The 16,606-nt window shown below is 38.4% G+C and overlaps 1 protein-coding gene across 1 annotated transcript; it reads right to left on the reverse strand.

Annotated features, from left to right (window-relative positions):
* Positions 1-497: 497 nt before the first annotated feature.
* On the reverse strand, positions 498-10,340 carry prdm8b (PR domain containing 8b). The gene is made up of 4 exons (XM_088335678.1): positions 10,126-10,340; positions 7,797-8,057; positions 5,073-5,304; positions 498-3,927 (listed from the first exon to the last, which is right to left on the reverse strand). The coding sequence occupies exons 2-4, from the start codon at positions 8,025-8,027 to the stop codon at positions 2,702-2,704; spliced, it is 1,689 nt and encodes a 562-aa protein (XP_088191804.1). The 5' UTR covers positions 8,028-8,057; positions 10,126-10,340; the 3' UTR covers positions 498-2,701.
* Between the last annotated feature and the right edge of the window lie 6,266 nt (positions 10,341-16,606).

Consider the following 16,606-nt stretch of genomic DNA (forward strand, 5'->3'; position numbering starts at 1 on the left):
CGTTGAATAGTTCATTTTCAAAAACAATTTCATGATCTGGATTTATTGCATAATTATACTGATGACGTTTGTTGATAAAGGGAATCATATTTTTCCGTGTTTTGTGTGGGTCATTCATTTTAAATTAACAAATGCATTAATTTTCTTTGTGTAGCAGTGATACATTAAAAACAATTCAGTAAATGCACATTTGTCATCATGTGTAATACTTATTTCAAAGAATCGTTTTGATTCATATTTGCAAGATTTTAAGGTGTATGAAGTAAGTGATTAGGATACATATGTGAGGAAAATAGTTGACACATTTATTTTATCTCTCAATTCTTGAAAATTTAACTCTATAATAACACAAAATTACACAAATAAAATAGTTTATTGGTCATGTCGACACAAAGAATAATCATCTGTAATTACTCACTCATAATAAATAGACTAAAACACAATTTTGTCATTTTATATGATAAAAATAAAACATCACAAATAAGAGGACAAAAGAGTGTTTGAAAATAAAGCTTTTTTATTATTATTGTCATTGCATTCATGATTAGATCAACTGTCATACGTAGTAAATTTCCCCAACAAACGCAAAAATAAACAAACAAACACGTGGACACGCAATAAGATTATTATTATTAAATATATCACACTTTCACATCCGAATGTATTTTTATTTACACTTGTGGAGTGGATACAATTTTTCCGTGCATGCACACACACACACACACACACACACACACACACACACACACACACACACATGCGCACACACACACACACACACACACACACACGCACGCACACACACAGTCTTATTATATTCGTGTCGGATAGAAAATACAACTCACTGTACATTTACACATACTGTATGTCCATTTTCACTTATTAGACGTGTAGGTGCTTCATAAATAGATTCATTTCAAAGGTGACGTTTTATACACAAAAAGGAACCTTCCGGAAAGGGAGTGCAAATGGGGTAAGGGCCACAGGGGCCACAGGGGTCCACCGGCAGTAAAGTCAGTGATGGCGACTCTCAGCTTCTTGAATCGCCAATTTAACTGCCTGAAAGAAATTGCAGCGTTTCCCAAAAAAAGATGACTATAATACTCTCCGTGAACAGCACAGACTTAATTTAGCTTCTCCCACCAAGCTGCTGAGACTGCAAAGTGATGCCAGTTTAATTTAACAGTGACATTGGATTTGCTGTACCGATCAAGACGTGATTCGAAATGACTCAAGTCTGGCAATTTAGGCGGACAGCTATTTCCCAGTGGTCCTTCAAAGACGACAGCCTGCATCACATGACATTTGGTGGCCTTGTCTATCATAAATTCACCTAAAAAACATGAAAAAATCTGGATACATAGCATAAACATTCCAAGGTTCACACGAAAACATCCCAAATGGGGTCAATCGTCAGCCGATCAATGATTGGAGTTGTAATAACGCAATCTTCTGCGGTATTTTGAAAAAAAATCGCCCCAAATTTCTCATTTCTTTTTGAAAACAAAAAAGTATAAAGTTGTTCAGAAAATTGTCTGTTATCCATTTTATGGTACTAAAGATGGATCATTTAAATACAAACGTCCGAAAATGGTAATTCTATCCCAAAAAACTGTTAAAAAAAATTTTGATTTATTATTTCGCTCAATGTTGCAGCCCAAAGAGGAAGTCAATCCGTGTCAAACAACCCCCCAACATGAGCTCTTATTGTTAAAAAATAAATGAAAATCCGAAAAACTTGAACATTTTGTCTAGAATCAACAAAAAATTGCTTCCTTTTATTCGAAAAAGATTTATCACTGGCTAAAAACTGGAACATTTTTGTCTGGAAAAACCCAAAGATTGAGTCATTTTGAACAAAACAACCCAGAAAGTCGGATTCAATTGATCGGCTCATTTTCGACCCCATTCTGTTTAGTTTTTAAGAGTGTGTGGTGTTATTGACCTAAAAGTCTTAAGAGTCTTGACCTCCATTCAGGTTCGGCAGTCCCTAGTCTAAATTTAGCACGGATTTTTGCTGACTGCTACCTTGATTAACAAATGGCATCGCTTTGGTTGTAACCTTCAGTTTACCCGCTAGCAAGACTGTCGTAGGTACTGCTAGTGTCACAGATGGTAACTACTAATGCTAGTATGGATGTTGTTGTTAGCTGCCAATGCTAATGTGTCTGTGTTTAATGTCTCAGAAAATCTCCAGGAGCATGAGAAGTTGTTTATCCTCGGAGGCAGGAATCTAAATATTTCCTGTTGAATGTTTTATCAAATGTTTAGCTGCTTAAGCTATATTGTTTATCGAAGGGTCACTAAACAAAAGGAGAAACAAAAGTGAGCATGTGCGCTAAACTTGCTAATAGCACAATGACTTATTTGCAGTATAGTTTTTTAAAAACTATCGGTTTGACGTTAACTCGTATCGACCTACAGGTTGCGATTGGTTGTAGCAATAACGTGTTGATATCGACTTGGAGATAAGCTTTGTTCGTATGAAGGAGGAGAGAAGTTGTGCCCGGTTCTTACTGAAAAATTGTCTGCTTTGAAGGATAAGGTGGTTTTGTCAAAAAGTGTATCTGGATCTGAAGTCTCGTAGAACATGCTTGACAAGGGACTTAAGAAGGTTGTAGTTTTTGAACGGCTTTGAAGCGACCTCCACCCGTACCCGATCCAGGCGGGTCCCGAGCATCTGGTTCGAGCCCCCTTCCAGTCAGTTGTGCGAGGTCATATGCCGCGATAGGTGGTGGCGCTCCCGGAAGGACTCATTGCAAATGGGGCACTTGAGTTTCTCCTCGCGTCTGCGCTTGACCAGTGGCTCCATGGCATACTCCTTTTTGTGGTGCGAGCGCATGTGGTAGACAAGGTCCGAAGTCATGCGGAAGGATGCGTTGCACTTGGCACACCAGTTTTGCGCCGGCAGGCACAGAGATGTGAAGGACGGGGGCAGAAGGGTGAGTGCTGAGGGCATTTGGAGCTGTACGGCGCCCGAGTTTTTGGGCCAGAAGGTGGCGGCTGCGGCAGCGGCATAGACGAATGGGCTCTGCTTGGCCCCGGGGACCGGGCAGTTGGCGCCCAGCTCCGCGCCCTGCAGCTTGGCAGCCAAGTGGTCGGCCTGATAGAGCCGGCTTGACGATATGGTGTCCCCCACTACTGGGTGGCAGTCCAGCAGTTTTGGCGGCAGGACCAGTGATGAGATCTGCGAGTAGGCAGAGCGTGACGGTTGGCTGAAGGCGCTTTTGCGCTCACCACCCCCTGCCTGGCTCACCGAGGTGAAAGCGCTGGCCATGGGCGGGGTTTGGGGTGGTTGCGTCTCGGATAGAACTTGCCGGAAGTTCAGGTTCTTGTCCGAGGGGCTGGCGCCAGGACGGTCTTTGTTCTCCGAATTGGCGACCGACGAGGTTTTGCTTCCGCCGTGGTTCTTGAGAGTCTGAAGCGACTTCTTGACTTCGGTAAAGGCGCTGCACTTGGCGTCCGAGGAACCGGACGAGGAAAGCGAGCGGTGGTTCTCTTCCAACCCGTACACACCCCGGTAGTTTTGCGCCGACGTGGCCAACTCCTCCTTGGACTTGGACTGCAACGGCCCGGATCGCCGGATTTCCCGGTCCTCCACGGAAGAGAACTTCCTCTTGCCAGAGCTCTCGCTGCAGACCTCGGCCTCCCGGTCGCTCAGCGGACTGCCGGTCCGGTTGTTCTCCATGTCCCGGGCCAGGTTGTGGAAGTCAGTGGAGGGTTTGCTGGTGTCGCCCTCGGAGCGCCCGTGTTTGGGGCTGCTCCTGGCCGGTGCGACGTTGGGTCGGTCCGGGCTGCGCTCTCGGCCGGGTTCCTGGTCCGCTCCCGTCAGGCTTTGCAGTCTTTTGGTGCAGCGGAAGCGCAAATGCGCCAAGAACGGGAACTCGAACTGAAACCTTTGGCTGCAGTCCGGACACTGAGAAGAACCTTTTGGAATAGAGAGAGAGAAGCTTAAGAATTTTTACCGGCAACGAGAGAGATCTAAGACCTAACGCTGCAACTACTGACTGTTTTAAAAGCCAACTAGTCACCGACTTTTGAAAAGATTAGTCGAATATTTGGAAAATTATCATTTTTTTCTCAAACTTAGTATAAAGTTGATTTAATTATATGGCAAATGATTATGAACACAAGATAAAGAGGTACAATGAAAAATATATCTTTTATTGAACATGCTGCGGATTTGTACAACAATTAAAAACAGTCGAACACAGTACTCGATCAGTAGAGACATAAGTCAAGGACAGACAAATCGATAATGAACTAAACTCAAGTCCACATTTTTTTATCCCTGTAAACTTAGAACAGGCTATTTAGCAGGAGTATAACAGTAAATAGTATAGTGGTCAACTGGAAAGTCTCTTAAAAAAGTATTTTACAATTCCCAAACGTTTGAAATCAAACAGTTTTAACAACTGACATTTGTCTTTTTTTTATTGTGTTTTTTTGAACTGCATGCATTTATTTTCTAATATGTTTGCCAGGGACAGTCTGGCATAAGTGAATTTCCCTTCGGGGATGAATAAAGTATCTATCTATCTATCTATCTATCTATCTATCTATCTAATGTTCAGGCCCTTTTTGATAGTGAAATGCTAACGTATAAAATGTCAACAAAACCATGTTGCCTTGCACGTTACTTGAATCCTACCGAGGCGAATCTGACTCTGTTTTGTTCAGCTGTCCAAGTTTCTCTTTAGATGTTTCTGCATTGCTAAGGTACTGCCTTGATACGCAAGGTCTGTTTTGCAAATTCTGCAAGTAGTATTTTAAGTGGATAAAATGCTCCCAAACTTTAGCTGTTTATGTACTTGATAGTGACACGATCATTTCTGTCTGTTGATGCTTGAGACAGAGACGCTACTGCGCAGGAGTGACTCTCAGCAGAGATTATAGTCATGTAAAACGCCTAACTCTGTTGAAGAAGCGTGTCTGGCAACAATTATCCACTATTGAAGTCATTGTCGACTATTTCTATTATCCATTTTTGTCATTGCAGCCCTTCTAAGATCTCAATGTTGTTAGGAGATCTAAATCATTTTTTTCGAGGTTTTGTTGGCTCCAAATCTTACCTTTGGTTTTTGCTGGCGCTCTTGCAGGTCCAAGCAGGAGCAGTTCTACCAAGTCTTTTCCGTACCAGACCAGCAGCTCCTCGTCTTTCTCGATGCGCCTGAGTGAGCGGTAGAAGAGTTGGCCGTTCTTTACGTAAGCCTCCAGGTTCTGTTCGTCCTTGTCGCGGGCCGACTGGACCAGGCGTAGCCACATCAGGCCCTCAGACGTGCTATTGGCTGCCGACGTGTCCACCTGACCGCCACAAGAAACGTTTTTAGTGACATTAAGGAATTTACTGACATTTTTATTCCATTACGACATTACTATTATTGATATTTGTGAACCTTCATCTGCAAAACTGACTGTATTACAATACAATATATGCTCATTACTCAAACAGGTTGGACTTTCTAGAAAATTGTGGATTTTTGTTGCTGCCTCTTTATAGATGCATCTTTTTAGTGCTATCTTGTGAAAAATAATGTATCTCCATTTGATTTATTTTTCTGTAGGGAATGTTTACAATGACAAAAATAGAGAATTATTTTTTCACATGACTGAAAAAAAGAAATCTTTATTCTTGTCAATCTTCTACTTTTTTTTCTTTATGTAATATTAACAATGTTATAATACCCCAAAATTACAAAACAGAGATACGGTTACAATGCAAAACTTTTGTGAAAATTCATAAGGGTTAGAAAAAAGGACAAAATTAAAGACACACTTTTTTAACATGACAGCAAAAATAAAATCACATATAGTGTCATTTATTTACTTTGGGCGATGTAAACATGACAAAAAAAAAAACATTTACAAAATCGATATATAAACACTTTTTGAAAACTCCACAATAAAGGCAAAAACTGACAATATTTTTATAATGTGACAAAAAAAACAAGTCTCCATTCTTCTAATGTAATTACTTTTTTGACTTTGTGGAATATTAACACGAAATTGACCCCAAAAAGCTCCTAAAACACCCAAAAAGAAGATATTATTATTTTTCTAAGTCAAAGCATGTGTGACATTAATTTTTACAGGAGATTCTAGCAACAAAGAAAGAGCAATTTTGTTTAAAAAAAAAAGCAAGATATTGTTTTTTTTATACTAAACAATTTGGGTTACATTGTTTGGAACGACCAAACAATTGGGTTGTTTTGTCTATAACAACCCCAAAAAAATGAGTGAAATGGACGGGAGTGCCATGGGTTGCTCCAAATTTTAACACAAAGGTTTTCAGAGTTCAGTGTTAATTTAACACTGAAAATGTTCATTCGAACTCTAACTCAGTGGACATTTTGCTTATTCTCTATTCTTGGTCAGTAATTGTTTGGGTGATGTCAATATATGAAACGATGGGCGAAAAGCTTAAGGCTTTTTTTTCAATATTTATATTTATTTAATAGTAGTTATCCAGAAGATTTGGGGGTGGTTTAGTTTGTGCTTGTTAAGGAAAATTGAAAACACATTCTTCTCGAGCATAAATGGGTTGAAATGGTGCCCAAAAGATGCCGTGGATTTTGCTGGTTGTTGAAAATGTAAAACCTATTTTATTATTCTTGCTCTTTCTACACTGGTTGAAAATATGTTAAAAAGACGCTGCATGAGGTTCCATTCAAAAGAGGTGACACCCACTTGCCAACCAATGCTGTCTTTATAGGCATCTTTTAAACATATTTTAGACGTATTTTATGTTTATTTTGGTGGACAGCTGAAAATACAAACTCAATTGTATGCTGTTCTCACCCTAGCAAAAACTGATTGAAAAGACGTCCAAAAGACGCCGACGTCCAAAAGAACTCATTTAAAACCATACTATCTTTTGGACTTCTTTTGGACGTCTTAAAGACGTTCTTTCAGCTTGCACTGGTTGTAGAAGATTGTAAAAACTTATTAGTGGTATTTTACCTTGTAAATATTCTTGTACCGTCAGGATGACTCTTTGTGATTTCCTTGGGCTTTTCACTTGTTACAATGTTACATTATTTTCTATTCTATTCTTTTGTCTTTTTGCCAATATATATATATATATATATATAAATATATATATATATATATATATATATATATATATATATATATATAAATAAATATATATATGTATATATGACAGGCCGTGTTGTAAATTATATTGTCGTTATTTGACCAGTGCTGCTAAATATTATTACTCTCATTTTCTGCACTATTGTTACACCACACTATTCTTCTTAATTGCATAATCATCATTATTATTATTATTATTATTACTATTATTATTATTATTATTATTATTATTATTATTATTATTATTATTATTATTATTATTATAACTTAAGCCAGTTTTCTAAGTATTTGTATTAAATGTTTTACCCTGGAGTGCCATGTCTAATCTCGTTGCATACAATATTTCCCGACGTTGATATCAATGACAATAAAGACCATTCCAATTCTATTCTATTCTATTCTATTCTATCCTATCCTATCCTATCCTATCCTATCCTATCCTATCCTATCCTATCCTATCCTATACGTTCTTTCAACGGAGGAAAACATGAGTTGAAAAGACGTCCGAGACATCATAAATCAAACTTTGTGTTTTGCTGCTGCTCAAAATAAATATTCTGAACGGGAAGATATATATTCGGTGGTAAATGGATTTTGAATTGATAAGGCAAGGGTGACGTCATTGCTCTGTATATAACGCGAAGGGTGAAAAGCTGCGTGCTGTTTTTAAATGTATATATATCCATTTTTGCGTGAATTACCCGGAAGATGTAAGGAGCAGTGCGCTTGTCTCCGGCCTTGAGCGCAATGAAGGCGATGCTGTCGTACATGGAAGTGTGACTGAGGACGCACGGCCCGAAGATGGCGCTCTCGGGCACGTCGCAAGTCGTGTACACGCTGGTAAAGATGTCGGTGAGACATTGCTGCACCGTTTTGGCGTCGTCGCCCTCCCATGGATGCTGAGCCTTGGGTTGCGAGCTCGATTCCTCCATGGCCCGAGCCTTGCGCAAGGGCGCCCCTGCCTGTGTGCGTCAATCATGCGTCAATAAATGCGTGCCAGCAAAAAAGACTACAACTGTATTACTATTTCAAAGGTTACACAATTGGTGAACGGACACGGCATAAAAAGAGAAGAAGAATATATAAAGATAGGTTAATTGTATGCTTTATTCTTGTTTCAAAATTTAAATAAAAACAAGACATTTTTAAGACCAAAATTTCAGACGAAGAAGGAAAACAAAATCTGCAAAGGCAGCAGTATCTTCTAATAATCTAAAAACACTATTTGCCTGCTATTGGCATTGTCATTTCATCTTTTGAATTCGTCTAAAAATATTTGTTCCCACTATTGTTTTAATTTTGTATTTCGAATTCATACTAAAAATACAGGATTGTCTGTGGAAATGAGGATATTGTGATAAATTTCGTTATTTTTTGTAATGCATTGAAAAAGAAAAGTGTCAGATATTTTGGATTCATTGAAATATTTTTCGTCTTTTATTGTTTTAAACATCCAGATCAAGGTCAAAAATTCAGCTAACCCTTCTGAAATTTAAAAAAAAAAGAAAAAGTATACTAGTGGGCTGTACGCCATCATTGGCAATATTTAAACTTTACAATACCGCATATACAAGATAATATTTTACGTGATTGGTATAAATCGAAAATGTATGTTATTTCGTTTTAATTGCTTTACAGAAGACAATAATTTATCACAATGTTCATTTTTTTCGGACAGTCTGATTTATGCAGTTTTTTGCTTATTTAATTGATTTTTTCAAAATAGAAATAATAATAGAAAGGGAGATTTTCAAGACCCACATCGAATATACAAAATAATTAAATTGACAAAGCGAATTTTAATCCTAATACAAAATTAAAACTCGAGATTTGGATTAAAATAAAATAAAAATACTAATATAATTTAAAAAAGTTTTTAAAGACATACACTTTGCCCGCTATGAACATTTTTTATTAAACGCGCTACAATGATAATTTCTCTTTCGGCGCCTTAATGGAGGTGCACAATAACTGTGTGTGTCCGATTTATTTCCTCGTTGAAGTTAATTAAATGCTTGCATTTGTGGATTTTACGAAATATATAATAATTGCATTCAAATCTGAAACATACGTTTGTGCTTTTACTTTTGGGCTTTACTTAAATAGTATGTTTTTCTTTTAATTTAATATGTTTATAAAAGTGCACTTGTGCCCTTAAAACGCATGCCGGAGCTTTTAATTCCTTTCAAATAATATTGATATTTTCCCTCTTCATTAAATATGCTTGAAAGTGTGCGTGCGCCCTCCTCCAACGCACACCCGTCTTTTAATTCCTTTCAAATCATCCAAACAATCATTTTAATCCCGACGCCGTCATAAAGTCAGCCATTTTCAATCTCATCCTCTTTTTTTTCCCTCTTCTTCAAGAGGCCATTTGCATAATCCGCCACTTTGCACCCGCCACGCGAGAGAGTAATTAAAGCAGCACGAGCGCTTCATTATCATCACGATGATTATGAGGATTTATTTCTTCTATTTTGTCTTAGCCCCCCCCCTTGCTCGACCTGCACCTGACGCTCGCTTAAATAAAAAATAAAACGGTATTTCTTATTATTATTAACGATTCTTGTAAAATGCACGGCCGAAAATGGCATAAATCGTGTTATTTATTGTGTTATATGTATATATCATGTTTGTAATTAAATAAAGTCGTTTGAATTCCTAAAATATAAATGAGATTGGTTTCAGTGGAGATTTTATTAGTACTAGAAAATTTTTATGCTTGGAAGCGTAGTTTATTTAGAAAAAGAATACAAATTCAGATTGTAAAATTGGATTACAAACGAATTTAGTTGCAATAAATAATAAAAACGAATTTTCGATTCTTTTGAGGCGTTCCTTTCAATATTTAAAAGGCTTTTCCGGTGCTGCGAAAGCGCGCTTGGCTTCATCGCGGTTCGGGGATGATCCGGACTTTGAAACGGACCCATCTGTCATTACTGCAACAGCTTTTTCACCCCCTCCACCCCCGAATCCCATTAGCATCACATTATGGTCATTATATGTTTTCTTTTTATGATGCGCTCTTACCTCTTTGCGCAGTGTCGGAACCAAATAATCCACAGCCTGGAGCACCCGAGACAAAAAAGTAAAAAAAAAAAAAATCCCTCAAAAGCAAACAAGAAAAGGTTCAACAATAAAGCGAAATGTTTCGTTGTTTTGGCTCAGTGCGTCAGAACCAAAACGCGTCCGGATCCGGGCCGGTGGTGCGTGTGCGCGGACGGAGGGATGGTGAATTCTGTTCGGATTCTGTGGACGACTCGCGTGGGGACGTGCGGGTTTTGTTGCGGGCTCATGATCTCGATCTCCCCCTCCCCAAATGAGGCGTGTCATTCTGCGTCTCCGCCTTTTAACTCTTCTCTGACCGGCTTGACGACTATTATGATCGGACCCCCACACCCCTATCCAGCCCCTTCCTCCCACACACATCCCGCCCCTCGTTATTGTTATTCTAATTCCCATCAGCAGCTTTAATGCTTCTAACCCACATCGGGGAAATAAAATTGGAGGTCTAATTTGTGTTTTACAGTTTTTCATTGATTTTTTTTGTAGCATCTTTATATTTTTATGACGTCACGCTTTACTCGTGTTTCGCGTTTTGTGAGGTCACTGCACACCTGAAGTTTTTATCCAGATTCCGGCAAACTGACTTAGTGTATTTGATTTCCAGTGCTACCTCTACTCACAAATTTAATTCATTCGGTGAGTATAGCTGTGTAACCTGAACCATTTGTAAGTAGAGACGCCTTTTAAATGTAATTGTGCTAATCCGTTCCAAGCCCCGCAAAAGTATGACAAATTTTGTAATTAATCATAATAGAGCATCAGAACATAAAACGATACATATTAAAATTAGAATACCGCACACTAAACAGAAAACAATAGGCACAAAAAGGAAATAATGAGAATATTTTAACTGGCCTCTTTGTTTACTCATACTCAGCAGTGTTTTTTGCCTGGTGTTCCTTAGAAAACTGATCCAATGACGCCTGCTTTGCAGGCTTTTGGGCATTGTGAAAGCCAAACGTCATCATAATGAGCGATAGCACGACCTGTCAACAATTCTTCTGGGTTATTACTTTCCACAAATTCTGAGACAAAATGTCTTTAATCTGGGCTGATGGAATGATGGCTGCATCCTCCTCCTTGTCATCTCTGAATTGCCTTTCTGCACAGCGATTTGTGTGTGTGTTTTATACCTTCTCGTTATCTCTTGTTGAATTTGGGGGTCAGAAAAAGTATTTTCCTCTTTTTTTCACCCTGTCTACTTTTCTGCATGTCTTTCTAAGGGTCCATTGTGAATGATAGCTTTTAGTAGCAGTACCATACAGTAGACTGTTTACAGACCGGAAAGGGAACACAGAGAGGATGCCAGAATTCAAGCATACGCACCGGTTGCCAGGTAGAACTCTTGGACCGGCAAATGGACGGGCGTACCGTATTGTATTTTTGAATTTGTATCCTCAAAGGCCTTTGTAACTAGAGGCAAATATTACCCCATTCAGGTATTTTGTAACCTGAAACTTTTGTATGTCGAGACATTTGTAAGTTGTAGTCTATTTAATAAACTCTTCCTGGCATGCAAAAACTGGTTGACAAAAGACATCAAGGTTCCTTTTCAATAGAAGGCAGAGCTGCTCGGCGACCATGCAGTCTTTTGGATGTCTTTGTGTTTTGGATGTCTGTTTAATTTGCGCTGGTTGGAGAAAATTTAAAACACATATTCTATTTTCTACAGTTGTCCCACCCAGCAATTACTTGTTGAACACATTTTAAAAAGATACTGAGGCTCCATCCAAAAGAGGTGACCTTCCCTTCAGCGAACATGGTGTCTTTTGTACATCTTTAAGATGTATTTTCAACCGGATTGTACTGAATGGGGAAAATTGAACAAATTAATTTTTTTTCAAGATGATAAAAAGACGTGGAAATTCCATCCAAATTATGTCTTTGTGGGTTGATGAGTTTCACCATCACAGTCTTTTCGTCTTTGTGCTGGTCAAGGGCGATTTTAGGTTCAGAGATTTTGGGATGCTGAGCACCCAGAGCTTCTGGCTGGTTAAAGAAAAAAGCCACTTTACTTTAATATATATAACATGTGAAATTCAATATGGTAACATTTTAGTGAAATTAACATTCTTTTTAAAAATTGAATTATGGCACTCTTGACCTTTCATAGTATCATACTCTCGCTGTAATACACCGAAGCCCTCACGGACAATGCCGCTATGCTGCAAGTGACACTAGCCAAGCAAAAGGGGAATGGGGCTAGGAGTCAAATGGACTGAACTATTTCAAGAATTTTCTAAAAAAGTAACTTGAAAGGTAAACAGGTAAAAAACTAAAAGAGAGCTAAATAGTTGGCTAAAAGAGTAAACAGCCACCTAAATAGCCGGATAGAAAGCTAAAAATCAAAGCTAGATAGATAGCTAAAAAGGAGTTCAACATTTAGCTCGATAACTACCAAAAGAAAAAGTAAAAAGTTAGCTAGATAGCATGCAAAATTGTAAAAAGCTAGCTAGATAGCTGGCTAAATAGCTAAAAAGGTAGGAACATATCTAGCTACAAAGCTAAACACTAGCCAGATAGCTATTTAAAAAAAACGGCGCAATTTTGTCTTTTCAACCAATTTGTCCTGGTTGTCTTAAAAGGACAACAAGATCTTTTTGAGACAAAATCTGGTCCAAGCTGGTCAGGCTGGGCCACAACCTTATTCTAGACGTCTATTTTTGGTCTGAATCATGTCTGAAACGGACCAGGGAAAATTTTGCCCGAAATTTTATGTCCTTTAAATGTCTTTATAAATTTACATCTCAACCAACTAAATATGTTTTTTGGAAAGACAACCAAGTAATTTTTTGGACATCTTTTCTACCAGTTTGTCCTGAATGTCTTAACACGGGACAAATTCCGGTCCATACAGGCTGGACAATAATCTGATTCAAGTCTACTTTTGGTGTTAATCACGTCTAAAAATTATCAGAGCAGATTTAGCTGTCCCAAAGAAGAGAAATATGGAATACAATTTACAAATTTACTGCCTCCTAGTGGTAGAAAAATGAAATAATTCATTAAAAAGAACTACAGTATAATGATCTAAAAAGAAGACAAAAATAGAAACTATGACAGGGATGTGCATTTTTTTTGAAATACCTTGGCACGATGTTCTTCAGACCAAGAGGTTGCAGGTTCAATTCCTAGCCTCACTGTCAAAGCAAGAGACTAGATCCCCAATGTCTCTGATATGCAAGTAGGCACCTTACACGCCTGACCCCGCTTTTATTGTGTGTACGTGTGATTGTGTGTGCGTGTGAAGTGAATTGTAACGCGTTTTGGATGTCCTCGGTGACTATATAAATGCAGTTCATTAACAAAGAATTAGGCCTCACTACCTGCAATATCCTGAAGTGCACTCAGGGGGCGCTATAGTATAATGCTCTCTTTTCCCTAGCGAGGCAAGTGAGGTGTTTTTTCCCCCTTTTTTTCTTGATTCTCTTCGGACGTGGTGCTTGTGATTCATGGTGACTTTTAAAGGCAGGAATATGATGACAAATTGATGACGGTATTAAAGTGTAATCACAGACTTTTTGGGCTGAATAATTCCCACTCAAGATCCACTTGAGGACACTAATGATGGCGTTTGAAGATGTCTCGTCCTTTTCGCTTTTTGCCCTTGCGTCCCTCGTAAATCTGTCACGTCCAAGCACAAACAAATAAGGCCTTCATCTTGCAGGATTATTCGCAATAAATCAAAACAAAACATGAAAGAGAGAAGGAAGAATGCTCGTGCGGTTTTAATTAAGTGCTGCATAAATAAAAACAGATCGTGAACCTGATTCTGTTTGAGATTTTTAAACGATTTGTATGAAATCGTAACAAAGCCTTTCTATGCATAAAAAAACGGAATGTGATTATTTTAATCCTTGAGTTTTTCCTGCAGATTAAAAAATGATCAAATGTTTACGTTTCACACAGAACACAAATAAAAAAAAAGATGCATGCAAACCAAAAGAGAAACTTTGCGAATATGAAGTCAATATTCAAAAAGGCAAAAACAGTCTTTGTAAAAAATGACCTGAATCATTGTATTGTATTGTATTTATTTATTCAGTATAAACCATTACAGGATATATATATATATATATAAGAAATCATTTGACACGCGAACACTCAATAATGATAATATAATAGATTTAAAAGAATAAAAAGAATAGGGGAAAAAAATATATTGTAGTATATAATACAAGGTAATTATATAGAATAGTTTAAAAAGAAAGAATATGTAAATAACAAGACTAGAGTAGAGTAGGTCGGAGGAACGCCGTTGGCATAATAATACTATACATAATAACCTAAATCAATTCCCGTTGAACATACCGATCGCGGAAGGGTAAAAACTCTCTTTAAGACGTGAAGTCTTGCTCGCAATGGAGCGAAGACGGCGACCTGACGGCAGGTAATCAAAGTACCTGCAAGCAGGGTGACTGGGATCGTCTATAATTTTTAGTGTTCGTTTTCTAGTTCGATCGATGTAGATACTTTGCAGGGACGGGAGGCCAGGACCTATTATTTCCTCTGCCGTCCTCACTACTGATTCCATCTTTGACAATTCTTTCTGTCTGTGATTGACCTAGTTAAAACGGATTCAATGATAACACGATAAAAATTGACTGGAATGGATTGATGGACTCTGAATGATTTGAGTTGTCGAAGGAAGTAGAGCCTTTGTCTGGCTGACTTTAGAATATCAGTAGCATTGACAGTCCATGTGAGGTCAGCTGACAAGTAAGTACCCAGAAACTTGAATGAATGGACCAGTTCCACCTCACTACCATTAATTGACAGTGGCACATGCGGGGGAGGCTTAGTACAGAAATCTATTATCATCTCCTTAGTTTTACCTACATTCAATAACAGATTACTCTCATGACACCAGGTGGAAAGTGAATCATTGCAAAAATCTCACATGATATACAAATACAATTTAGAGGAGAAGAAAACCGTGTAAACATTGCACATGGTCAAAGTGGAAAACAAATGTTTTCTTTCTTTTAAAAAAAAAATAGTTTTGCTTTAATATAAAAATAAATGAATATAAAATCAATATAAAAATGACAAAAATAACATACACATCTCACATGCCATACAAACAAAATGTTGTGAAAAAGATACATCGTAAACTTTCCATTAGGTCCAAAATATAGGACAAAAAAGGAGATAAAATACATATCATCACAGCAAATAGTTTCCTTTTTTTTTCTTTATTAAATTGATGTAAAGATGACAAAAAATACACACATCTCACATGCCACACAAATAAAACGTCATGCAAAAAAAGTAAGAAACCAAAATCAACCTTCTTTTTTGGTATTTTTCTCTTACTTTTTCTGCCTTTATGGAATGGCGGCTAAGTGTTTAGTGCATCTGCGGCACAGATCCGAGGGCATGAGATCCAACCATTCTGTGTGGAGTTTGCATGTTCTCCCTGTGCCTGCGTGGGTTTCCTCTGAGCACTCCGGTTTCCTCCCACATTCTAAAAACATGCATGTCAGGTTAATTGGCCGGTCCAAATTGTCCCTAGGTGTGAATGAGCGAGTGGATGGTTGTATGTCTGCAACTGGCAGGCAACCAATTCAGGGTGTCCACTGCCCACTGGCCGAAGACAGCTAGGATGGGTTCCATCACCCCCGCAATTCTACTGAGGATAAGAGGTGCAGTTAATGGATGGAATAATAAAAACTTTAAAAAAAATACTAAATAAAGATGATCAAAAAAAAGTTGAATTTCCAATGTAAACATTTTTTGAACATTCCATAAAGGCAAAAAAGTGTCAGAACCAGAACAGGAGGAAGACCCAGATGCGTAACGTTTTCACACAAGCTTTATTTTACGGGAATGGGGCAGTCATGGGCGTGAACACAAACGCCAGTGATTCGGCGATCGCTGGGCAGAAGAAGTGAGACAGAAGTCCGGCGTGGAAAAACAGGAATCCAGAGGCTGACAAGATCGATACCAGATACCGGACGGACGGGGTCGATACTGGATACTGAAGATGGAGTCAGATATCAGACAGGACGGGACAGACGGGATCGATACCAGACACTGTAGTGTGAATGGTGTCAGATATCAAACAGGACGAGATTTGCAGGATTGATACCTGATACTGAAGACTGGAGTAGGATATCAAACAGGATGAGATAGACGGGATCGATACCAGACAGAGTCAAAACACACGTCTTGCGGGGACAGAGGTTCGTTGATGGACTGACAAGGGGTGAGTGAGAGCACTGAGCTTAAATAGGAGGGAAGCCAATCAGGCAACGAGCCGCAGCTGGCGTCGAACAGGCGGGTCCAAGTGAGGGGAATGAGCAACCGTGACAAAAAAGTAGAAAAAGACAAAATTGAGTTAACTTTTTTAACCTAACTGCAAAACACATCCTTTTTTAAATGTTTTTTTACCGGGACAGATTAAAAGATTGGTGGGCCGTATGTAACCTGTAAGCTTTTAATA

Source organism: Urocampus carinirostris, chromosome 5 (assembly GCF_059441175.1).
Source record: "Urocampus carinirostris isolate Australia breed hairy pipefish chromosome 5, RoL_Ucar_1.0, whole genome shotgun sequence".
Taxonomy (NCBI): Eukaryota; Metazoa; Chordata; class Actinopteri; order Syngnathiformes; family Syngnathidae; genus Urocampus; species Urocampus carinirostris.